This window comes from Erpetoichthys calabaricus, chromosome 2 (assembly GCF_900747795.2).
Source record: "Erpetoichthys calabaricus chromosome 2, fErpCal1.3, whole genome shotgun sequence".
NCBI classification, from domain to species: domain Eukaryota; kingdom Metazoa; phylum Chordata; class Cladistia; order Polypteriformes; family Polypteridae; genus Erpetoichthys; species Erpetoichthys calabaricus.
Genome location: NC_041395.2, coordinates 167,434,195 through 167,460,020, shown reverse-complemented (window position 1 = coordinate 167,460,020; position 25,826 = coordinate 167,434,195). Strand labels below are relative to the sequence as shown.

General features: G+C 38.7%; 2 protein-coding genes across 2 annotated transcripts in view; both read left to right on the top strand.

Annotated features, from left to right (window-relative positions):
* LOC114669508 (presenilins-associated rhomboid-like protein, mitochondrial) overlaps positions 1–25,826 on the top strand; it is a 1,019,231-nt gene that overhangs the window by 97,059 nt on the left and 896,346 nt on the right. The window lies entirely within an intron of this gene.
* LOC114669468 (tubulin alpha-8 chain-like) lies at positions 6,028–15,321 on the top strand. The gene is made up of 7 exons (XM_051922565.1): positions 6,028–6,044; positions 6,184–6,274; positions 8,155–8,377; positions 10,434–10,582; positions 11,122–11,274; positions 13,711–14,238; positions 14,885–15,321. Exons 1-7 carry the CDS (start codon positions 6,028–6,030, stop codon positions 15,176–15,178), a joined length of 1,455 nt encoding a protein of 484 aa, XP_051778525.1. The 3' UTR covers positions 15,179–15,321.

Genomic DNA, 25,826 nt, shown 5'->3' with positions numbered 1-25,826 from the left:
TATGCAAAGACCTCTTCCTAGAATTAAATGGTGTTTGCTCAAGCAAAAGTTCTAGGAAGAACCACGCAACCCAGCGAAGGACCATACAGTGCCATTAAAGAACCATTGTTTTTAAGAGCGTAGCACCTCCAGAGGGCACCGTTATTCAAACAGATGGACCATTTAAAACCTACACGGGCTTTGTACTCCTAAACATACAATAAGAGTTTATTGCTGTTAGTTGGAGGTTTGAATTAGCTTCCTCGCGGTTTCTTGTTCCAGGATACTCAGCTCCTTGCATAAAGCTTCTTTGTCTTTCGTAAGCTCGTGCAGTTTAAAGACGCTCAGCCCATCCCTCAGCCCCCCGATTGCCACCGAACGCTTTCCGTTATATTCGCTTCTCTTTTCCACCTTCTCCCTAATGGAGTTAATTTCCGAGGCACACTCCTGCAGAGTGACTTCGTGCACTCGCATGGCGTCTCTCGGGTCGCGTTTCTCCCTGTCCGGGTCCTTTCTGCATGGCGACGTATTCGTCGTTTCAATAGGATCGGACGAGTACGGTACTAATGGAGTTCTGTCTGTACGGCCGAAACTCCAGAAAGTACTCGAAAAGAGTCGGGAAAGGAGCTGTCGTACTCCAGTCCACGAGGTCACCGAAAGCAAGAAGTTTAGACAAATCAGAAGAAAACGAATCATGATAGTGAAATATGGCTCAGCCGTGGTCAATTGTGTTACAAGAAGCAATACTTGTAGGAAATCCTGCCAACACTGAAGCTTCCCTGACTCGCGTCAGATTTTTATATGCCTGCGGTGTTACTAGGCAACCTGTAAATCCCGCTTCTACCGTTAAAGTAGCTCGTTAATCTGTCATTCGCGTCGTGAAATGTAAACTGTTTTATAGTACAACTCTCTTAAAACCTCTTTTATATTATAAAGTAAGCATTTCTTTCATGTGGGATACGAAGCAGAGTCCATCGCTATGAATCTGAATTTTATACAGCGCCTTAAAGTGAAAATTATCTAGAAGTAAAAAAAAAAGTTTTAAATAAGTTGTCCTGTATTCTTGTTTTATTCGTCTTTTTGCTGCATTTTGAATGTTGATCTTTTCTATATCTCAGCATTTTAAAGAGCAACAAATCAGTCGATATGTTGTACCATGTCCAGGATACTTACTTATGCAGAGCAGCATACTTAACAGTTGCAGCATATGGCAGCCCTTCACCACGTGAATGCACAATTCTTTTGGAAGCAAACTGCCTTGTAACGTTTCATTGCAATTGTTATTCAGTTTAGTTTTAAAAACACACTTAATGAGCCTATCTCACAGTACACTTTTACAACTATCACATAATTAATGTAAAAAGATACCTGTTAATACTGAAGATAATCCAGCGCAATGTATGCATATAGGGATATATAATACATTAGTTTATTTGTTGAGAAACCAGATCTATCTATCTATCTATCTATCTATCTATCTATCTATCTATCTATCTATCTATCTATCTATCTATCTATCTATCTATCTATCTATCTATCTATCTATCTATCTATCTATCTATCTATCTATCTATCTATCTATCATTAGCTCATCACTATCTATCTATCTATCTAATGTGGCGGACAGCCGGGTCCCATGCCCGGCAGGGACGCCCCTTCTGCATCTGTTCCGGGGGAGCATCCATGGGCAGCTCAATACCTCCCCCAGGACGCTTGGTGGCAGCCTCCCTGGCGGACGGTGATCCCCCAACCTCTCTGGTTGGGGGCTCGGATGGCCACTAGGGAGAGCTGCATGGAGTCATACGCCCAGCTGGACGTATCTTCAGCCCCAATTAGGACCAGATGGTCAAGCACCTGGAACGCTTCCAGGTGGGATATAAAAAGGGCCAGCCACCACCACTTGAGGAGCCAGAGTTGGGAGGAAGGAGACGAAGCTTGAGGAGGAGTGGTGGTAAAAGGGAGAAACTGTTGGTGTTGTGGTAATTGTGCTTGTGGACTATGTATTGCCTGTGGGTCACGGGGAAGACGTGCACCCACGGGTGAAGAAAAATAAAAACTTGTGTTTGTTTATACGTGCCTCTGTGTCCATCTGTGTTGGGTTGGGCACCTATATAGCGCCTTTGTTACACTATCTATCTATCTATCTATCTATCTATCTATCTATCTATCTATCTATCTATCTATCTATCTATCTATCTATCTATCTATCTATCTATCTATCTATCTATCTATCTATCTATCTATCTATCTATCTATCTAATATGATTCTGTTGTAAGTATTCCTAAACATTTTTTGAAAGGAACATACAGATCCCTCCATAATGTTTGGGACAAAGACACATTTTTCTCTTAACAGCATTATAGACCCCCAGGCAAAGCAGTGCACTGGGGTCCCAACCTACACACCCACTCAGCAAGTCACAACATACATAGATTAGCATGGGGCCCCTATGCTTGTGGGGACCCCGGGCAACTGCCCATCGTGCTCATGCGTTAAGACGGCTCTGCAGTTTTCCTTGATTACCCCTCTTCTCCACAGTTTAAAATTACAAATCAAACAACTCAGACATGATTAAAGTGCACATTGCAGACTTTCATTTAAGACTATTTGAATACACTTTGGTCACACCATGTAAAAATGAGAACACTTTTTATCCATGGTCCCCCCATTTCAGGTGTTTGTGATTACTCTGGTGGGTTATGCCTCATTAGTGCAGGCATAAGATAACCAGGCTTGCTTCTACCTTTTGAAGTCTACAATTGCCATTGTTCAACATGAGGACAAGAGCTGTGCTAATGAAACTGAATGAAGCCTTTGTGAGGCTGAAAAACAAGAATAAAACCATTCAAGACATTAGTATAACCTCTGAAATATCATTAAGAAGAAAGAACACACTGGTGAACTCAGTAATCACAATGGGACTGGTAGGCCAAAGAAGACATCTACCTCACTATGGTAAAGAAAAAACTCTAAACACCTGTCTGACAGATCAGAAACAGTGTTCAGGAGGCAGATGAGTATGTATCAGAGACTAATATCTGCAGGATACTTCATGAACAGAACTACAGAGGTCACTCTGCAAGATGCAAATCACTAGTTAGCCACTGAAACAGGATGGCCAGATTACAGTTTGTTAGAAAGTACTGAGAAGAGCGTACAGAAGTCTGAAAAAAAGGTCTCGTGGACAGACGAGACAAAGATGCTCCTGTATGAGAGTGATGGCAAGAGCATAGTGTGGAGACGGAAAGGAACTGCCCAAGATCCAAAGCATACCACCTCATCTGTTAAACATGGTGGTGGGGGTATTATGGCTTGGGCATGTATGGTAGTCACAGGTACTGGCAAAATTATCTTCATTGATGATGGAACTGCTGGCGGCAGTTACTTAATGAATTCTGAGGTATATAGAAACATCTTATCTGCTCAAGTTCCAGTTAATGCCTCCAAACTTATGGACACTGCTTCATCCTACATCAAGATAATGATCGCGAACATACTGCTAAAGTAGTATCGGAGTTTTTCAAAGCTAAAAATTGGAAAATTCTTGAATGGCCAAGCCATTTAAATCCAACTGCGCAAGCCTTCCATATGTTAAAGAGAAAATGTAAGGGGTCAAACCCTGAAACAAGCAGGAGCTGAAGATGACTGCATTAGAGGCTTGGCAGAGCATCACCAGAGAAGATACTCAGCACCTGGTGAGGTGTATAAATCGCAGACTTCAAGCAGTCATTGCATGCGAGGGATTTGCAGCAAAATACTAAATGTGACGGCTTTAATATACCTAACATTGCTATGTCCCAAACATTATGGTGCCCTGAAATGGGGGTAATGTAGAAAATGAGTTGTCATTTTTACATGTATGCAAATACCCTTATATTAAAGTCTGCACTTTAATCATGTCTGAATTGTTTGATTTGTAATTTTAAACCATGGAGCAGAGGGTTAATCAAGGAAAAATGTGTCTTTATCTCAAACATTATAGAGGACACTGTATAATCTAATGTACAAGGCCAACCACATGATCAGAAAGTGTAGCAGAAAGCAAACAATGTTTATGCAACACCTTTCCCAATGCAATGACCAAGTCCCTGACTTCATCATGCTCTCAGCTCTTGACAGATATGAGGAACTACTTCTGGATGGGATACCAGCACAAGACAATAATCCACTCACCAATTTTCTGCACCATTGTAACCCACATCAAGTTGACATAATCAAGAAATGCATATTTTGTATTTTGTGTAGGGCCTTTATATTTAACACTTTTAGAGGCTTTTTAAATCTACACAGCTACAGTGCAGTTGTTTACATACATATATTGTATTTCTTTACAAATACAGCACAGGAATATTGACTGCTTAGGTCAAGGTCACACCAAGTTTCAGGCTCAGTTTTTTTGTTCTTTAACCCCTTGCTTGTTCTTAAGTACTATTCTGTGGATATTTATTATATGAAGATTTAAAACCTAATACAGTATAATAAAGACATTGTGAAAATTTTCAGGTAAGGAAGACATACATTTTGTGGTAAGGCAGGGTCAATAAGTTACCATATTCAATTGAAACACCCTTATGGGAGTTTCCGCAAGCTATTTCTGAATGTTTGTTATGCTAAGTGGGAGTTCAGTATGTTTATAAGACGTGCTCAAAGTTGCACATTGAGTAGGTGGTAGGTTGAACCCATAATCTGGTTGTTTCAAAGGTGGCCTGTTCATGTCAAATCACTCCATCTACAACTGGTTGGCCATTTATTTAGACAATAACCAACCTGTTCATGGGATGGGGAAAGTTATTTTATGTCCTTACTGAGTGGAGGGTACTACCTGATAAAGAGAGGGAGACTGGCAATATAAATATTTCTTAAAGAACCTTGGCAGCAAAAAAATATTATATGAAATAAACCAAAATTCATCTTTCTTTGCAACAGAGAAGACTAGCATTTTATTCTAGTGAAATCTTAGGCTACAAAAGTTTGTGTATCAGCACATGAGAAAGTCCCGTAAAAGTGGCACTTTCCCAGAAAGTTTACAAATCTCCTTGTCAGCTTTAAGCTCCTCCTAATCTGAACCTGAGCTTGACACGTAAGTATGTCTGCTAATATTTGCCTTTATGATCCATCAGAAGGTAACCCTGTATCCAAAGCTACTGCTTGGCTGTGGGTCAACTTTCTCCCATTCTGCTCAGTGGTTTTCCTGTACACTCTAAAGATTTGTACTCTATGATAAAAAATGATCAGGTAGTTCCACCAACTGCATGTTGAAGACCTGATATCTCTCCACTGTAACCTCAAATAACAATAATGAAAATGGTGTCAGAATCAATGAATGGTTTACTGGGTGAAACTTGCACTTTTTTTTCTATCCTTATAAAACTGAGGGGTTTTGAATACGCCTACATATCAATGTATCATTTGTCTTAAGTTACTGAGGTCATTGCCACACCTACTGGCATATGTCTAAAAAGTCAGCCTTAGGTGGTGTTCTGTCCCTTACTGGGCACACATCCACTACAAACCCAGAGTAAATGTCGATGATGGAGCATCAGTGTGAGGAAGGTCACAAATATCAGTCTGAAAATACAACTTGCAACTTGAGGACAAGCAAAGTGTCACCCTGTGATTTGCATTGAATCTGCCTTATATACACTGGGAGCACAATGAAGATTATGGGACAGTGGCCTCATCTTCTAAAGCAGTTTAAATCAAAAAGTTATCATGCATAGAGAAGGAGTATTAGGGAAAGGGTAAAGGAACAACATGAAGAACACAAGTGTTGGGTCATGAAGGCAAAGCAGACCTCAATTTTTATTGTTGGGCAGATGCTTCTCCTAGCATTAACGAAGGAGTAGCATTTAAAAAAAAAATCAAGCCTTTTAACTTCATCCCAGTCTCTCTACTAGTAAATGACACTGTTGTCCAGCTTTAAAAAAAAATCACGATAATGATTTTGATTTTGCTAAGCATCTATTCCATTTGTTGCCTTTTTTGTACTGCAAAAAATCTGTAGGACTGGATTTCTCAAATCCTTACAACAATTTTGAACTCAGAAAATGGTTAACGGTTTAAGGTAGAGAGCTCCCTGTTTAAACAAACTAAACACAAGATCACAGAAATGTTCCTAGTAGTTCAGTATAAAGTCTGGTTTGACATCATTGGGATTGTTTTAAGAGAGTAACTACTTGTTACACTTGTTTATTTCTTTTAAGGTCATACCGTGTGATTGAAGCAAATCCTGGTATAAGCGGACGCCAAACTGCAAAACGAGAAAGAATCCAATCCGATAATTTTAGAGACATGGTAAGTGCTTTTCTGGGCTTTACCTATCTGTGATAAGAACTATGTAGCTTACAACATTTCTAGCAACAGGAAATTATAAGGCAGGAAAAGGTGAAAGAAGACTGCTCACTCCATAATTTTCTCAACCCCTAAAGCTAATGAAAGATACGCTAAAACCTACAGCAGAAAGAGCAGTGCAATGATTAAATATGATTGCTTAAATTTGTCTTTGCAAGGCAGTGCCACTGTTGTGTTCTAAATAAATAACCTTTGGAGAAAATGTGCTATTAATTCAGGGAAAGGTTCTAAATATATAATTAGGGCATCTAAGGGATTGAAAGGAAGTAATATATTATTGTGGATTTTGTGAGATTTACCAGGTTACGTTTACTAGGTTCATCTGCCCTTCTAGATTAACACACACACAGAGATACAGGCTTGTGCATAGTGATGCTATCCAAACAAAGTCGAGTGGTGCCAATTGTGAGTCACTCTGCAATATTCCACATAGGATTCTCTACATAGAGACGCACTATCACCAGCACTACTAAAGATATAGGTGTCATCACCACACACAAAAGTTCAGCTCTTATGGTTGTGTGCCACTTAGCCAAACACAGTCTTATTTTTACCGTATTCATTTTAATTATTGAGAAACAACCTTTCAACCTTGAAAACCCCTGTGGGCAAGAAAGCAGCAATATTCACTACACTAGGTGTCCTTTTATCATTTCAATCACTCAAAATGTGGTGAGAAGTTAAGCAAAATGACACCTTTTATTGGCTAACTAAAAAGATTACAATATGCGAGCTTTCAAGTAACTCAGGGCCTCCTTCACACAAGATATAATCACACAAGATGAAAGAAAAAGTATAGAAAGCATAGAAGCAATAGGTATTTATTATTTATTATCTATTACATTTTCTTCTATATGGTGTAACAATACCATGTAGAAGAAAATGTATAAACTTTGGATATAAACATTCTTTAAAAAGCTTACTGAAAATCAGAAATGTCAAGAATTAGATGTTGTGGGCGGTGTTTAATTTAGCAGTTGGTGTTATTGCAGGTGAAATGCTCAATTTGCCTTTTGATTTCTGTCTTTGCTTCCTATGTCGTTGCCCTTTTGTAGTCATCCTCTTTTGTCCTTCAGATGAACCACATTTATGTTAAAATGCGACTTGTGACATTATACAAATTTTGATTAGCTATTTTGTTTTTATGATAAATAATCCTGCTCAAAGCCTTAGATCTTTTGTACTCATTTCTTTACTTTCTCAGGCTATAAACTAAGTTCTGTGGTGCCTATTCTAAAACTAATTGAAATAGATGCAATAAAGTTGTAATTTACTAGCATAATATAGAAAGAATGCATGAGAGGGAAAATACTTTAAATCATCTTGATTCATTTGAGGAAAAACTAAAACTTAATAAAATCAGTTTGCTGTTCAAAAATAGAAGATTTTCCAGTCCAGGACAAGTATTTTGTTTCTTTTTTGTAATTTTGAAGACTTAAATATAGATGGCAATGTTAGTAGCAGTGTATCTGCCCAAACAGTATGCAGAGATCTTGCTGCATCCACAATTTATCTAGAAGGAAATGTAACTTATTTTAATCTGTACAGTGTTGTAAGTGCATTGCTAGGCACTGTGAAAGGTGTTATATAAAATAAAAAATGGATTAAATCCCAGTTTGCAAACTTGCGCTCTGAATATACTGTAGACCTTGATCAAAGAAAGGGGACAAGTGAAAGACATGGGCTCAGTGGTCTTTTCTCTCTTTGACATTCTTACGTTCCTGTACTGAAATTCACACTAGGTCTTTACCATCAATATTAAAGCCTTGTTTTAGTGAAAGGTCACATAAAGAGCTAATTTTAAAGCACACTGCCCTTTACAGCCTGAGTGTATTTCAATCCACGTTGGCCAAGCAGGAGTGCAGATGGGCAATGCCTGTTGGGAACTGTATTGCCTGGAACATGGCATCCAGCCAGATGGGCAGATGGCTAGCAATAAAACAACTGGAGGATCTGAAAGCTCCTATGACACCTTTTTCTGCAAGACAGGAAATGGTGGGCTGAACCCCAGGGCCATCTTTGTAGATTTGGAGCCTACAGTGATTGGTGAGTCTTGTTTTTCTTGGAAGATTTTGAATAATTCTCCCTCAAATACTTATGCAGAAATTTAAGGTATAAATTATGTACATTTCTTGTGTCATACCTATGGAAGACTTCTAAAAGGCTATCCAAATAACAATTTTACTGTACTAGAACAGAATTTTGCCCCATTTTGTACTTGTTTGTATAGAATGAAATGCTAGACTGGCAAAGGGCAAGTGGCTTAGTTGAACTAATATATTTGTCTCTTTGTAAGTGCAAGATGCACTTCCCAATATTTTGGGAAAATTTCTTATTTTCTAATGAAAAGTTCCTTTTAGCAACTAGAGAGGCTGGAGTTTTGGCCAAAGTGATAAAGCAGCCTACAAGTTACAGTCACATTCAGGTCAGTAGACCATTCCATGATCAGACAGGAAGCAAAAATTAAGGGACAGACATAAAAAACTAAGAAATGTTTGAGTTATCGTTTAAGTTTGACATAATTGTATGGAATGTTTTCTTCAAATAATATCAATAAAAAAAAAAAAGATGACAACAGAAGGCACAGAGGGGGAAATAAGACACATAGAATCTAAGAGATGACCTTTTAATATCATGATGTAAAATATTGCTTGACAATATTTATACACAGTCCTTAGTAAATTTAACTGAAAATAATGTGATGGTACCATTCTTTCATCACTTTTCCATGGCTGTCCATGGCTGTTAGCTCTCTTAGCTTAGGAAAAAATTATAGCTGATTTAACAAACTAACTTAGAACAATTTTTGCAACTTAATAATAATACTCAAAGTGCTTTTCATAGTAAGTGGTGACCCATTTCAATCAGTAGTAATGTGCAGCAGCCACCTGGCAGCCATTTTTGCAGTAATCCGCTCACTCACATGAGCGATAGGGTGGTGGAGTGGTGAAAGAGATAGCCAATTAGAGACGGTGGATGATTAGTTGGCCAGAATGACTAGGCCATGGAGGGCAATTAAGCCTGGACATCGGGATACACCATGCTCTTTACAAAGGATCCTCAAGGATCTTTTATGACCACAGAGAATCGGGTCTTTGGTTTAATGTTTCATCCAATAGCATTTTTACAGCATGGTGTCTCCATTACTGCACTGGGGCATTGGGATCCATATTCAGACCACAGGGTAAGTGTCTCCTGCTGGCCTCACCAACGCTTCTCCCAGCAGCAACCCACACTTTTCCTTGATAGTTTCCCATCCAAGTACTGGCTGAGTCCAAACATTTAACTTCAGGTGGATGATGTCTTCTGAGTGCATGTGGTATGGGCGCCTATTATGATACTGTATTGTGCATTATCTGAAGAGCCCACAAGTCCACCATTGGTTATATTTTAGCACAGTTTTACTCTCCTTTAATTATAATATTTTATGTGATTCACCCATCACTGAACTCTGTGATCCAAATTCTGGCTCAGAATCCTGACAGGGCAGAGTCAGGTGCAAGGTAGGAATTAACTGTGGAGTGAGTGCCAGTTAACAATAAGGCACAGTTAAACACCTACATCTACTTATGAGAAGTATTATGCAAAATAGCAGTATAATTATATAATAAAATTTTTATACGTATAATTATAGAATAAAATTTTTATAAAATTAAGAATGAGAAAGCAATATTAAAGACAAAATGCTCACAAAAAGAGGTCTTCTTCTCTCTAATATGTCGTCCTCACAGATCATATTGATGGAAGGTTTGAAATGGTAATTCCCGATGTTCTGGTTATAAAAATATATTTTTGACAAAGTGTTTAATGTTTGATGACCAACATTAACTGCCCCTGATTCCACACACCAGTAAATGAACATGTATTAAATATAGGGTGTATTGTATTAAAATATCCCATTAATGTTTTCCAAAATGCTTCATGCCATTCTTTTTGCAGGATTCCATTAATTGATTGATTCAGTCCAGCCAGCGTAGCCTTCCAAACAACATTTTTATTGTAAATACTTCAGAAGATTAAATTTGTATTGCCTTTCCAATTTTTACCATCATGACTCAAGTGTAATACCATCTCTGAATGAATTAGTTGGCTTTCTTTTTAGATGAAGTTCGCACAGGGACCTATCGGCGACTTTTTCATCCAGAGCAGCTCATCACAGGTAAAGAGGATGCTGCCAACAATTATGCTCGCGGACACTACACCATCGGTAAAGACATCATTGAGTCAGTTTTAGACCGAATCCGAAAGCTGGTGAGTCACCCCTGTCTTGAATCAACAGGTTTTAAAGTTCCTTATGTTAATTGGTGCCAGTCATTTTCATTGGCTGAAAAAATCCAGTGTCCCCTTAACAAAGAGTAGACGGCATTTTTAACCCCATTTTTATAATTAATAGCTCATTTTGTGATTCTAGATATACCATGTTTTTCGTGGATGTGACTAAATTTCCAAGTAAGATTAAAAACCTGTGTTATAGTAAACGAATGTAGAATATATTAAGCTGAGAATCAATCAAAGCCTTCTAAAGCTTCTTTTTTTGATTTAACTAATATTAAATCAGTTGAGCCTGTAACATTTCTGCCCTGTTGTCACAAGCCTTAATAAGAGGACCATTATTGATTCTTGGACCTGAAAAGTTATCTCTTTTGAGTGTGTTAAATGAATTTAGAAGGACATGTTTCTGGACTAGCTAGTTCAATTCCGTCATGAAAAGGAACAACTAATGGAGCAACATGTCCGTATGAAACTTATTGTACACAATCCTGAGTGTTTTTCATCTTTTCCTCTCCCAGGCTGATCAGTGTGCTGGCCTTCAGGGTTTCCTGATTTTCCACAGTTTGGGTGGAGGCACTGGTTCGGGTTTTGCCTCCCTGCTCATGGAAAGGCTGTCTTTTGACTATGGAAAGAAAAGCAAGCTGGAGTTTGCTATCTACCCAGCACCTCAGGTAAGCTGCTTGGTAAATCTTGCATGTGGCTGAGGACTTGAAATACTATTTTGCAAGTGGCCTTGGTTTATCTGTTTATTTTTATTAAAATATAAATCCTGTACTTGAAGCTTAGAAAGGTGTTGTGGTACAATGCTATACAACTCAAAAACACCTTTTTTCATTCATTTCATTTTTTTTTTCATTTCACCATTAATTTAGCAGGATTTTAACTCACAAGTCTACTATTTAACACTACCTAGACTAATCAGAGTTCTGGGTGGTTAATAACAAATAACATTTGATTCTGGCAAACATGTTTGTGACTTCCATCCATCCATCCATTTCCCAACCCGCTGTTTGTGACTTTCCTTATGAAAACAATTCTAACTTTTGTTATTCCATGATAAGTAACAATTTCTCCTTACCTTTGTTAAAACAAAGATGCAATAGAGGAAACTGCTGATTACCCTTACTGTAATATATTAAATGGCGCCACAAATATAAATGCTTGCATGTGTGCAATAGTCACAATAGTCAGATCAGGGCATAAATAAATTAATGGAATGTTACAGTTTGTAAAATGATAGTAAAAAAAATATAAGTAACATTGTCAGAAAACCTAATCCTGAAAAACTGCAGTCAGTTTCAGATAAGATTTTCTGATAATATTTTGTTAAATTCTTAGTGCATGCTTTTATTTCACAGCTAGTTCTCACTGAAAAGACTTGAAAGTAGAAATTAACTGATTGTCATGAAATCATTCCATCTCAAAATGCCTGAGGGCAAAACTGGAAGCAAGTCATATCTAGAAGAAAGTTTGAAATTCAGAAGATTTTATCTCTCTTGTCATCAATTTGTACTGGTTTGGTACAAAAATTGCAATAAAACATAATGAACATTTTTGGAATAGTGAAGAAATACCTGATAATACTGAAATGCACCATATCATAACTGGTAGATCCATCTATTGTCTCGCCTCTCTTACATGTCAAGGAAAAATTACATCCCCTTCTTCTGTTGTGTGTTAGTAGTAAAGTCTAAGAAGATGAATGAATGACAAGGAAATGACACACGGCCCTGGAACACCTCAGGGTGTCTATAATCACTTAAATGCACCATCTAGTGATAATCCTCCTGTACTGCTACAGGAAAATGTATATTATCTCCAGTGAAAGAAAAAATCAATAAATAAACCATGGCAATCAAATACGGCAGAATATTTAGAATAAGAATTATTTAGGTTTTAAAAGTAATATGAAAACAAACTTCATTTATCCATTTTATGAATTAGTCAAAAATTTTCTCTGCTAGTCCTGGCAGCACGGAGTACAATTCAGGCATTAGAACTAACACAAATGTCAGTTCAGTTGCAAACCATGCACACACACAGACACTACTGATTAATTAGAGTTACTTGAACTTAGACATGGGTAAAATGTACAAAATTCTCTTCACAGAGGGAAACAAATTCAGGCCCTCAATGCAATACCACCATGCCACCCACAAACATAACTATACCAGCTTTACACAGAGAAAGACCCACAGTGTCAGCCCAAATGAACTCTGAATCAGTTCTCATGCTTTATCTTTACTGTCAATATTGTATGCTACTTATTCATATAAAGCCTAAAGCCGCCACAAATTAAAATTGTTTAGCAAAACCTTCATGGGTCAAATTCAGTTTCTGCAAAGCAAGAATTTCAGATCAGAAACAAAGGAAGACTGGGACAGTACAGACCCTAAATACAAGAATGCCTATGCCTGCCAAATGAACAAGCCTAGCATAAGTATTTCCAGGAATAAATAAGAACATTCTACAATAAATATATACAAAATCTATTGATTGGAAATAGATGATAAATAACATTAGTGTAGCTGCGTAAATACTATAAGAGCAAAACTGATTAATTACTGACTGATTAGCTGACATCTTTAAGATCAGTAAGGTCCTACACCTTAACTAGTGCACCATGCTTCCAGCCTAGTAAAAAAGCACAATTAATTCAGTACAATGCATCTTCATCTTGGTGTATTCCAGTCCGGATCAAGTGTATTTAGTGTGGCTAGTGGCAGCTGAACAGTCATGCTTTCTCTTTTATTTTTAAACCTGGGTGACCTTGTCTGGAAGCAGTATTAATCTCGTATGAAATGAGCAAATCACTAGGTACTCCCATCCTGTTTGCACAATATAGAAATATTCAAGCTCCTTCTTGAGAGCAAGTAATAGCTTTGAAAAGCTTTTCTTAATATTAATGCTGATATATGCTGCAAAAATAATGCTGGTTGAAGGATTTTGGTTTTATTGCACAGGGACAAATATCACTTGAACAGCCATTAGCTTTCATACAGGAAAGTAGATTCTTTTTCATAAAACCAGGGTTTGCCTTTGAGACATGATAGAAATGCTTTATTTTGACTGCATAGATTTAACCTGGCAATTTACTCTTTGAACAGGTCTCTACAGCAGTGGTAGAACCCTACAACACCGTCCTGACTACACATTCAACCTTAGAGCATTCAGACTGTGCCTTCTTGGTTGATAATGAAGCCATTTATGACATATGCAGAAGAAACCTGGATGTGGAGCGGCCCTCTTACACTAACCTTAATCGGCTCATTGGACAAATTGTATCTTCTATCACTGCCTCCTTACGTTTTGATGGTGCCCTGAATGTGGATCTAACAGAGTTTCAGACCAACTTGGTGCCATATCCCCGTATCCACTTTCCTTTAGTGTCTTATTCACCAGTTATATCTGCAGAAAAGGCCAATCATGAGCAGCACTCGGTGGCTGAGATCACATGCTCCTGCTTCGAGCCAACCAATCAAATGGTGAAATGCGACCCTCGCCATGGTAAATACATGGCCTGCTGTCTGCTGTACCGGGGTGATGTTGTACCCAAGGATGTGAATGCTGCCATTGCTGCAATCAAGACCAAGAGATCCATACAGTTTGTGGATTGGTGTCCCACAGGCTTCAAGGTATGTGAGACTATTACATCGTAAGGGATCATGAAAGCCTTAAATCATGCCATTTTTCTTCTAATGTAAAGCCTGAAAAAATGATATACATATATCAACATATACACTTTACTATAATTTTTTTAAGAGGTGTTGAAATTTCCGATTATTCAGCCCTCATGGGCTAATTTAACATAAATATAAACAAAAAGAGTCCGCGTTAAGGGGCAGACTGCCACGATCAAGCTGCCCTATGTGGACCAGCTCCAACAGGAGTGACCTAACAGCAATGCTTACACCAACTGCCAGGAAATAAAGATCACTTACAATTAATCTTCCAGACTGCCAAACGAACACAATAGGGCAGTCTATTTGGCATTGTGCTTTTCTAGATGCTAAACCAATTGTTATTTTGTTATTTTTTTCCCTCATTAGACGACCTTTCACTACTTCCCATACTTCCCATATATGGCATGACCTTAATTTCTGATTCATTCTTCTTAGTCCACACAGTATTAGAGCCATGATAAGCTAAGCCAAAACAGTTCTGCCCAATGACACTTGATAATTTAAAAAAGTGATAGTTTCTTCCCAGGATTAGGAATGAAGATGTCATTTGCAGATTGAAACAAATAACTGTGTGGCTTTCAATTAATTTCTCTAACAGGTAGGTGTCAATCGCCAGCCACCAACTGTCGTACCAGGTGGTGATCTGGCCAGGGTACAGCGGGCAGTCTGCATGCTAAGCAACACAACTGCCATTGCAGAGGCTTGGGCTCGTTTGGATCATAAATTTGATCTGATGTTTGCAAAACGAGCTTTTGTGCATTGGTATGTAGGGGAGGGCATGGAAGAAGGTGAGTTCTCAGAGGCCAGGGATGATTTGGCAGCATTAGAGAAGGACTATGAAGAAGTGGGCATTGACACTGTTCAGAACAACATTGAGGAGGAAGAATATTAAATAGAAATGGGATAAAATGAGGAAAGAAACATAAGTAAAATGTATACCAAGAAAGGATAGAAACTAATTTAAACGTCCATATTTCTTGCAAATGCAATAAGCAGTTTATTTTTATGGACTCAACATTTAGTAAACGTGTTCTAGATTCCTCATATTCCTACATGTAAAAACTAATAAATTAGATTACCAGTCATGAGTGCCCATTTGTGGAAAGGTACATAATATCTTTATCATGCTTTACCAGATTGAGTACAGTTAGCACAATTACCCATTACTGAAAATGTATTGCTCAAAGTCATAAAGCGGTACAGTGAATATTCACAAATTACAAGTAACGTTCCGGCCAGACCTAGCAACGTTGAAATGAAAGCCAGTTTAGTCAGGATAAACTGAGAAAATGTCATCACCAAGAAAAGGTGAAGATAAAGAGATCCAATAGATCTCACTTTGAGAATGCAGAGAGGGTCCTCAATGAGGCAGAACACATAGTTACAGTGGGGCAAAAAAGTATTTAGTCAGTCACCAATTGTGCAATTTCTCCCACTTAAAAAGATGAGAGAGGCCTGTAATTTTCATCATAGGTATACCTCAACTATGAGAGACAAAATGAGAAAAACTAATCCAGAAAATCACATTGTCTGATTTTTGAAGAATTTATTTGCAAATTATGGTGGAAAAAAAGTATTTCGTCAATAACAAAAGTTCATCTCAATACTTTGTTATATACCCTTTGTTGGCAATGACAGAGGTCAAACGTTTTCTGTAAGTCTTCACAAGGTTTTCACACACTGTTGCTGGTATTTTGGCCCATTCCTCCATGCAGATCTCCTCTAGAGCAGTGATGTTTTGGGGCTGTCGCTGGGCAACACAGACTTTCAACTCCCTCCAAAGATTTTCTATGGGGTTGAGATCTGGAGACTGGCTAGGCCACTCCATGTCCTTGAAATGCTTCTTACGAAGCCACTCCTTCGTTACCTGGGTGGTGTGTTTGGGATCATTGTCATGCTGAAAGACCCAGCCACGTTTCATCTTTAATGCCCTTGCTGATGGAAGGAGGTTTTCACTCAAAATCTGACGATACATGGCCCCATTCATTCTTTCCTTTACACGGATCAGTCGTCCTGGTCCCTTTGCAGAAAAACAGCCCCAAAGCATGATGTTTCCACCCCAATGCTTTACAGTAGGTATGGTGTTCTTTGGATGCAACTCAGCATTCTTTCTCCTCCAAACACGACAAGTAGAGTTTTTTCATCTGACCATATGACATTCTCCCAATCCTCTTCTGGATCATCCAAATGCTCTCTAGCAAACTTCAGATGGGCCTGCACATATACTGGCTTAAGGAGGGGGACACGTCTGGCACTGCAGGATTTGAATCCCTGGCGGCGTAGTGTGTTACTGATAGTAGCCTTTGTTACTTTGGTCCCAGCTCTCTGCAGGTCATTCACTAGGTCCCCCTGTGTGGTTCTGGGATTTTTGCTCACCGTTCTTGTGATCATTTTGACCCCACGGGGTGAGATCTTGCGCGGAGCCCCAGATCGAGGGAGATTATCAGTGGTCTTGTATGTCTTCCATTTTCTAATGGAAGTTGATTTCTTCACACCAAGCTGCTTACCTATTGCAGATTCAGTCTTCCCAGCCTGGTGCAGGTCTACAATTTTGTTTCTGGTGTCCTTTGACAGCTCTTTGGTCTTGGCCATAGTGGAGTTTGGAGTGTGACTGTTTGAGGTTGTGCACAGGTGTCTTTTATATTGATAACGAGTTCAAACAGGTGCCATTAATACAGGTAACGAGTGGAGGACAGAGGAGCCTCTTACAGAAGAAGTTACAGGTCTGTGAGAGCCAGAAATCTTGCTTGTTTGTAGGTGACCAAATACTTATTTTCCACCATAATTTGCAAATAAATTCTTTAAAAATCAGGCAATGTGATTTTCTGGATTTTTTTTCTCATTTTGTCTCTCATAGTTGAGGTATACCTATGATGAAAATTACAGGCCTCTGTCATCTTTCTAAGTGGGAGAACTTGCACAATTGGTGGCTGACTAAATACTTTTTTGCCCCACTGTATTGGAAATCATGTTCTGAGGATTCAAAAGGGCATAGGCATCTAGTTTTGGAGTTTTTCAGCTTAGATCCAATAGGTGTAAATTGTACCTGTACCTACAATGGGCTTGAAAGAGGGTATGAAGATAAGCATCAACGTTGTATACACAAAAGTTTGAATGGGTTGACAGATTAATAAAGTGAAGGAAGCTAAACATCAGCTTCTCCAAGACAGAGAAAGCCCTCTCTGTTGAAGGCAACAGGAACAGGATGCTCATGTACCATGACATAGTAAAGAAGTATACTGACAGCTTGCATGAAAATCAGTGTAATGTTGTTTCATATAAAAAAACACAAACATAAAACACAGGAGTTGGATGGAAAGGAGACGTTTTGTGTGGAGCCACCTGTGAGATGAATTGGAGAGAACATAATGAAGGTAAAAGGTGAGTGAAGAGCATTAGGCCCATTCCTGCATGATGACAAGTGAGTGGGATTTGTTCAATTCTAGCATCTGGTTGGCCAGTACCCCATCCAGTAACCTTTTAACTATTAGTAAGGCTTTTACTTTTAAAATTAGAAACATGGCAGTTTCTTGTTACTACTGTGAGGTTTTTCTCTGTTGCAAAGTGTTACAATAGCCAGCTCACCACTGGCAGTTACTTGTTGCTGTTAAAACTCATATTACATGTCTGGAGAATGAGAAGCAGGCACAATGAGCTCCTACTCAAAGTAAGTGCTTAAACTATTAAGATTTCTTGTTTCTTTGGATTTTTTTTCACAAAATGTTTGGTTTATGCCATGCACTTTTAAGCAAATGATCTGTGTTGTACAGTTTATTTTAATTTTTCACTAAAAATGAAATAAATAAATAAATGATGCAGCTGTATATTAATGTATATTAATGAAGTGTTTGACGAATGTGTATAATAATGAGAGGTTTTGTATTGACACCTCCCACACACTTTATCAACTTTGTACTGGCTCTAAATTCAGCCTCCACGTGCCAGATCTGGCAAGTGGCACAGCTTCACAAATAAGCATAAAACACATGAAAATGACCTCCAGTATCATGAAACAAAGAACGACGTCTCAGGTGAATCTGGTGGGGTTAGGTGAAAGCAATGTTTTTTTCTCTTGCAGTCTCTAGTCCAGAGACATGGTGAAAGCAGTTACATAAAGCCAGGGATACTGCCCCTAATAAAGATTTTAAAATTAAAAAAAAGCAAAATATTGATATGAGTTTTTTGGCAAATATTTTAATTAAACTTGAAAAGAATGTAACAGTGTTTTATAGTGCATTGCATGCTATTTTGGGTAGTACATAACATTCTCAAACCATGTCAATCCAGTTTGATACTTGATACACTGAAGGATCCCAACTCCATCACAAATGTAAATATTTAAGGAAAATAAGGAAGAAAAAAACCATCTGAAAAGTCATAGAAAGTATACAGATAAAGTGGCTAGAAAGTTTATAGTGATGCAGTGTGCTAGATGATTCAAAAAGTGCAAGCTGAGGACATCAATGATATCGAACTGCAGTATCTTGAAAATATTTGGTAACACTTTTGATACAGCAAAACTGAATCTATTAGTCATTTTATACAATGTAATAAAACCTTAACAAAGGCTTCTTTTGGACTTCATAGCCCTTATAAAACATCAGTAGATCAGTTATTTGTCTCTGAGCAGTGTGGCAAGTGTGGGACAAGTTTACTTGTTAATAATGAAGGAATCACAGGTCTTATACTAACTATGTAACATCAAGAGAAATGTGTCTCAGGTAAGCCACCTCACACCACCACAAAGTGAAGTTTTGATAGGTCACATTGTGGAGATTATTTAATAATAAAACACTTGACTGATGCTTTGAAAGTGTTATGAAGGCCTCAAGAACTGTTTGTTGCAGTTTTGTTACATAACAGTAATTAAACTAAAGTTGTACATTTTCACAAGTACAACCTTGGTAATATTTGTTTACAAATAATAGCATTACATTAAACACTGGCTGCAGCGAGGATATTGAATGATTAGAATAAGACTCTACATTAGCCAAAATGCTGCTTTATAAAAAGTTGAATGTTGTGGCTCAGTTGGGTATAAGGCAAAATAATAGGTCTTTCCTAACAAAATGCAAGCCATATATCTTCTCTTTTAGTCTACAACCAAAAAACTTGAAAATTCATCCTGTTGTAGTTCTTCGATAGAGCTATCCTTTCATGAAGAGGTATGAACCAACAAGCCTAGAAAAAAAAATCATAAAATAGTAATCTAAGTAAATCTAAGTAAAAAAAAATCTATCCTTTCATTTTTACTCTCTAGGTGGGTGGTCCTTCTAGAAACATTGTCAGAATCTCAGCCTGTTTTTTTTTATTCTAAATAGCATCTAAGTCTAAATTTGCATATAGCAATTCTGAGGCTGAAAAGAGGAGCTCTGATGGTCGAGAAGGGCCTAATACTTTTTTAAGTCCCAACTTTTTTGGCAAAGCAAGCATTTTAGGTGCCTGAGCAGTGGAAGGCAGCCAAATGCTGGCTTGCGAAGGCATGTAACAGTTTCTGGTGGGACTCCTGGAATGCCAAGAAGAGCTGTGACCTTCAGCAGCTGGAAATGAATAAAGACCTAGTGGTAGCTTGAAGGTCAAGATAGACACACTGACCTGATTTTAAACTGCCAAGATGTTCTGATCTGTAATTGTAACATTAACAACTTAATTCTTTTGTATTTCCAGCTGGAACATATGTTAGATAATGTGAGATTTTATGGAAAACAATTGAAGATTATTTCTTGTGGTTTAAGATGAACTAATATGAATTTGTTCATTTGATTTGACAGTACTGTTATGCAATTTGCAGAACTAACACTGACTTAGAAAATTGTTTTTTACAAAAAAAATGGTTAAATTACTACATACTCCATGGGTGACAAAGGGAAAACAAGTAGTGGTGTTAAAACCAAGTCCTGAGGGACACCATGTCTAAGTGCAGACAGAAAGAGGGAGTACTTTTTTGAGTTCAGTGCATAGTACATTAAAGTTTGTTTAATGAAATAAGTTAATTTACCTGTCAGTCCCATGTAATAGACTAGTTGGTATTGATTACAATGAAAAGGCAGAAAGTTTATTTTTATAAAAATATTGTAAAATATTATGTGTTGTCTTCAATATAAACTCATATGTACAGTAGATCTATACAGTGCTTTTATAATGAACTTTTTTCTTGTTTATACAATGTATATTCCAGCTTATGTGAAGGTTGCAAAATGGGTTAGCTCTGCTTTTCTAGCAGTCTAAAGTCCTAAGCTGAATTCGCAGTAAAGAATCTTCCCTTTGTTCACATGAGCATTTCCTGGGTAGTCTGGTTTTTTTCCAAATTTCAGAAAGGGATGTAAGTTTGTTTAAATGAATACAGTTGTCTGAATGTGTGAACATATCCTCTTATCAACTAGTGGATAGCCAGGAATTTTTTTCCTTCCTTGATTTTGATACATCTTTTGTCCTCCTGTATTGGAGTAAGTTGGTTTAGAAATAGATGGATATACTGTATACTGCTCAAAAAAATTAAAGGAATACTTTGTTTAATCAGAGTTTAGCATCAAGTCAATGAAATTTCTGGGATTTTGATCTGGTCAGTTAAGTAGCAGAGGGGATTGTTAATCAGTTTCAGCTGCTTTGGTGTTAATGAAATGAACAACAGGTGCACTAGAGGGGCAACAATGAGACGATCCCCAAAACAGGAATGGTTTAACAGGTGGAGGCCACTGACATTTTTCCCTCCTCATCTTTTCCGACTGTTTTTTCACTAGTTTTTCATTTGGCTACGGTCAATGTTATTACTGGTAGAATGAGGCGATACCTGCACCCTACAGAGGTTGCACAGGTAGTCCAACTTCTCCAGGATGGCACATCAATATGTGCCATTGCTAGAAGGTTTGCTATGTCTCCCAGAACAGTCTCACGGGCATGGAGGAGATTCCAGGAGACAGGCTGTTCCTCTAGGAGAGGTGGACAGGGCCATAGAAGGTTCTTAACCCATCAGCAGGACCGGTATCTACTCCTTTGGGCAAGGAGGAAAAGGATGAGCACTGCCAGAGCCCTACAAAATGACCTCCAGCAGGCCACTGGTGTGAATGTCTCTGACCAAACAATCAGAAACAGACTTCATGAGAGTTGCTTGAGGGCCTGACATCCTCTAGTGGGCCCTGTGCTCACTGCCCGGCCCCATGGAGCTCAATTGGTATTTGCCATAGAATACCAGAATTAGCTGGTCCACCACTGGTGCCCTGTGCTTTTCACAGATGAGAGCAGGTTTACCTTGAGCACATGTGACGTGAAAGGGTCTGGAGAAGCTGTGGAGAACATTATGCTGCCTGATGGTGAGTCAGTGATGGCCTGGGGAGGTATATCCATGGAGTGACACACAGACCTCTACAGGCTAGGCAATGGCACCTTGACTGCCATTAGGTATCGGGATGAAATTCTTGGACCCACTGTCAGACCCTATGCTGGTGTAGTGGTTCCTGGGTTCCTCCTGGTGCACAACAATGCCCGGTCTCATATGGCGAAAGTATGCAGGCAGTTCCTGGAGTGTCAGCACCCAGACCTTTATTCTGACCATTCTCAATTTTACCTTACTCCATAACTGACCATGACAGGTGACAATATGGTGTAGCCCACAAATGTAATCTTGACAGTACTAAAAGCTAACTGGTGTGATATCAAATTGAGATTGCCAGCGTATTTAAGGTTTGAGGAGTTCAAAGACCTTTAAAAGCTAACACAGCTAATAACACAGTTTTAAGACCTAACAATCAGTAATGACTGTGTAGGCCCTATATAATGTTCTCAGCCTGTTTCATCCCACATCAGATTGCTCATTCAGGCAACGCTGGCCCCAGAACCAATCAAATATGTAAAATGTTCAGGATTAGTTTTTGTCCTTTAGGTAAAATATGGCACGTGTATTTATGTATGCTGTTATAATTTTTTTTTAATAGTTTTGCTTTCGTATATTTTATGTTTGGGCTGTAATTATGTACAGTCTAAAAAACACCTCTGTCCCTTATTCCTGGCCTGTTACGACATCATGCAGGTTATGATTGCAGTTGTAAGAGCATGGCCGCTAGGTGGCACTGTTGCCCCTTTTTTACTTAACAGTCAGACACAAGAAGTTGTTTAATTTTCTTTCTTGTACCGTGCCCAAAAGCACCTCCACCATTATAATAGGCAATAATAATATATATATAAATATATATATATAATGATATATATATAAATCCATATTACTAACCGAGAATGCTAAACCGGATGATGGACGCAGGCACATCCGGCAATGGGCCGTAGCTGCAAAAAGACGTACTGCGCAGGCGCAAAAAGAGTCTGCGAGAGTCTGCTGAGGAGCCGAGAAAGGCGGATGAGGGGCCGCGAGAGGCGGACAAGACCACAGAAAAAAGGAGTGAGCACAGGAAAAATGGAGAAATGAGGAAACGCAGGCAAAGCACGAAACACATTGCACACAAAACTAGACCCAAAAAAAAAAAAAAAAAAGAAGCTCGCGCACAACAGCAAGGCTCCCCCCCCCCTACAGGCACCGGACGGGACACACACCAAGAGGGGGATTCAACAAGCCCATGGAACACAAAAAAAAGAACACAAAACCACCCCACAGACCCTACAAGCAAGGGATGGGACACACACAAACGGGGATTCAACAAGACACAGGAACACAAAAAGAAAGAAGACGCTCGCGCGACAACAATCCTCAACCCAAACCACAAACACACACATCCATAAGAAGTGACACCCAAAGCCACATATTCTAAAGTGAACATCAACACCTTCACACTAGACAGCATAGGTGTCAGCATTGGTGTATCTCCTTACAATAATGCACTATTAACCGTTCAACTGCAGAAAAGGAAACATATTAACAGTGACTGCGATCCTCCTTATTACTTATCCATATTTCGCATGCTGAGAAAGAAACAAGTCATGAATACACGGTCACGGGTACAAAACGAAAAGGAAAGGATAACAGGAACAAACACACGAACACGAAAGAAACAACAAAATAGACGGCTATGCAGCATAGGTGGATCTCATTACAATAAGGCACTATTAACCGTTCAACCGCAGAAAAGGCTCCATATTAACAGTGAGTGCAATACTCCTTATTACTTATCCATATTTCTAAAAGAAAAAATGACTCGACTCCAAAAACGCAAAGCTCAACTAAAGCTTCTAACTAACGATGTACCTAAAAGTAAAAACTTTATGAACTGCATTAGATCCTACAATACTTCATTTAATATGCACAAATCTACATCCTAGATCCACATGACGCAAACTATCAATCAAAGTGCTGCATCGCAACAGGCACGGATTCAAAACGAAACACCTCCCGTCTCAGACATACGTTAATGGCAGCGAAGGCTACAACGGGCTTCTCACACAGCACAGGCAAATCGATTACAGCTCCAAAACAACACGTCCCAAATACTACACATGCAACAACGCGCCTCTCAAAAGGCACAAGCAAAACATACACCAGGAAAATTCATTCGGATTAATGAATGTCATTTGCAATCATTGTCATTCAGTTCACTTCCCTGAAGAAACAACTGGCAATACAAGTAATACATTTACACGTTGTTGTCAAAAAGGTCAAATTAGACTGCCTTCTTTACATTCATATACTGAATATCTACAGAAGCTTATAACTGACGATGTACCTGAAAGTGAAATCTTTATCAACTACATTAGATCCTACAAATCGGAATCCACTATGAACATTAACAGTGGCACTGCACGTGACATCCGTCTTGAAAAAATGTTTATTGATGAATGTTCAATGGCATGAACAAACGTTTATGAATAATAATATTCGATTTGGAGGAAAGGTACTTTTATGAGGAGGAGATTTTAGACAGTGATTAGCTATTCTTCCAGATACCATGCACTCAGCTATTGTTCAGTGCACCTTAAAATACGCAGACAATTGGCATTGCTTTCAAAAGATACAGTTAGTAAAAAAGATACGATGTCCAGAACCAGATCATAGCAATTGCTTATTACAACTGAGAGATGGTACACTCACCAATACAGATGGACTTCAGCCACATATTATTACAATTCCTCAAGCCTTTATCTGCGACGACTTAGTTACAGAAAGATTTGGAACAGCAATCTCATTAGACCAAATGCCCCTTTTAACACATCGCACTATATTATGTCCAAAAAATATTAATGTGGAAAACATTAATACCCAAGTCATTCCATTACTTCCTGGAAAGACACAACTCTTTCTAAGCTCTGACAAACTTGACTCTGATCACAACAATAACCATCTTAAATGACCTTACAAGTTCTGAGCTGGAATTACCTTTTACACTTAAACGGCGTGTACAAAGAAATTTTCAAATAAACCTTTACACTGTGCCACACACTTTATTGTTTGCTTTCTATTTGCATCATCTACACCGTCACACTATTCTATATCTCATTCATACATCACGCTCTTTGTCATTCCCAACACCAGGGTTTGGCGAGCGAAGCGAGCAGGGGGCGGAGCCCCCTAGTATAAATATAAATAATAATAACACAATCACTATTCTTTTCCTCCACACCTCCCAGCAAGCTCTGTCCTGCTCCTTCCTACTCTGGCTCGCTTACTGGGCATTCAGCAATCATTTATTTAGTCCTCAACCCGGAAGTGCTTCTCCTCTTTTGTTCACGTGACTCGCCAGCACTTCTGGGTCAGATGGAGAACTTGTTTTTCTTCACTTTGGAAGTACTTCGGGGCTTCTGTCCCCATGACTTGATAGTACTTTCAGGCTATGAAAAAGATACGAGTCCCCAGTGTCTCCTGACAGCACCCATGGTATCCAGCGGGGCTGAGAAGCCAAACTCCAACGGGAATCCAGGGCACCGCTATGCTGTAGGGAACTCGCCATCTGGAGTCTTGGGGGAGGCAGTGTCCCACAGTAGCTGCTTTCCCCCCTCCTTCTCTTCTCTGGACGTCCTGGCCAGGATAATCTGCCGGCCATTCGCCACACAGTTTAATAGCACAGTTTACTTTCAAGCATGGAAATGCAACCATTGTTGATCTGATATTCATCCATTATATTTTTCTATCATACAGTATACTGAAAGATTTATTTCAATTTGGGTTTGTAAATGTAATGGCTTACCAAACCTGCATACTAGGTGCTGTTTCTAAGCTCAGTTTACTGGTTATGACTGGGATCACTTGGGGGCAAAACAAGTGGGCACAATCTTAACAGGATATTATAAGGGAGAAGCAGATTTCCATCATCTTGTCAAATGAACCTTTCAAACAGCTGCAATTCCCTAGGAGTTAAGTGTTTTGTTCCTGGTCATGTCTGGTCAGACATTTTCTGGCAACTGTATGAGACTCTCCCTTGCTCATACAAGTGTAAAGTACAGTTACCAGCAAAAGATTAAAATAAAGCTCAGGCAATAGCAGGAAACCCAGACATATATAACACTGGCACTGATTTGAATGCATGTGTGTGGTTTTCTACGTTTGTTCTGGCATATCTCGGTACGTGTTTTTCTACACCCAAACTGCAGCTTTTTTCTGAATT

What these genes read in the sequence shown, in the direction of transcription:
- LOC114669468 (XM_051922565.1), top strand. An exon ending in CTATCTACCCAGCACCTCAG is followed by an intron (nt 11,275 to 13,710) that starts GTAAGCTGCTTG and finishes CTCTTTGAACAG; the next exon opens with GTCTCTACAGCAGTGGTAGA. An exon ending in GGTGTCCCACAGGCTTCAAG is followed by an intron (nt 14,239 to 14,884) that starts GTATGTGAGACT and finishes TTTCTCTAACAG; the next exon opens with GTAGGTGTCAATCGCCAGCC.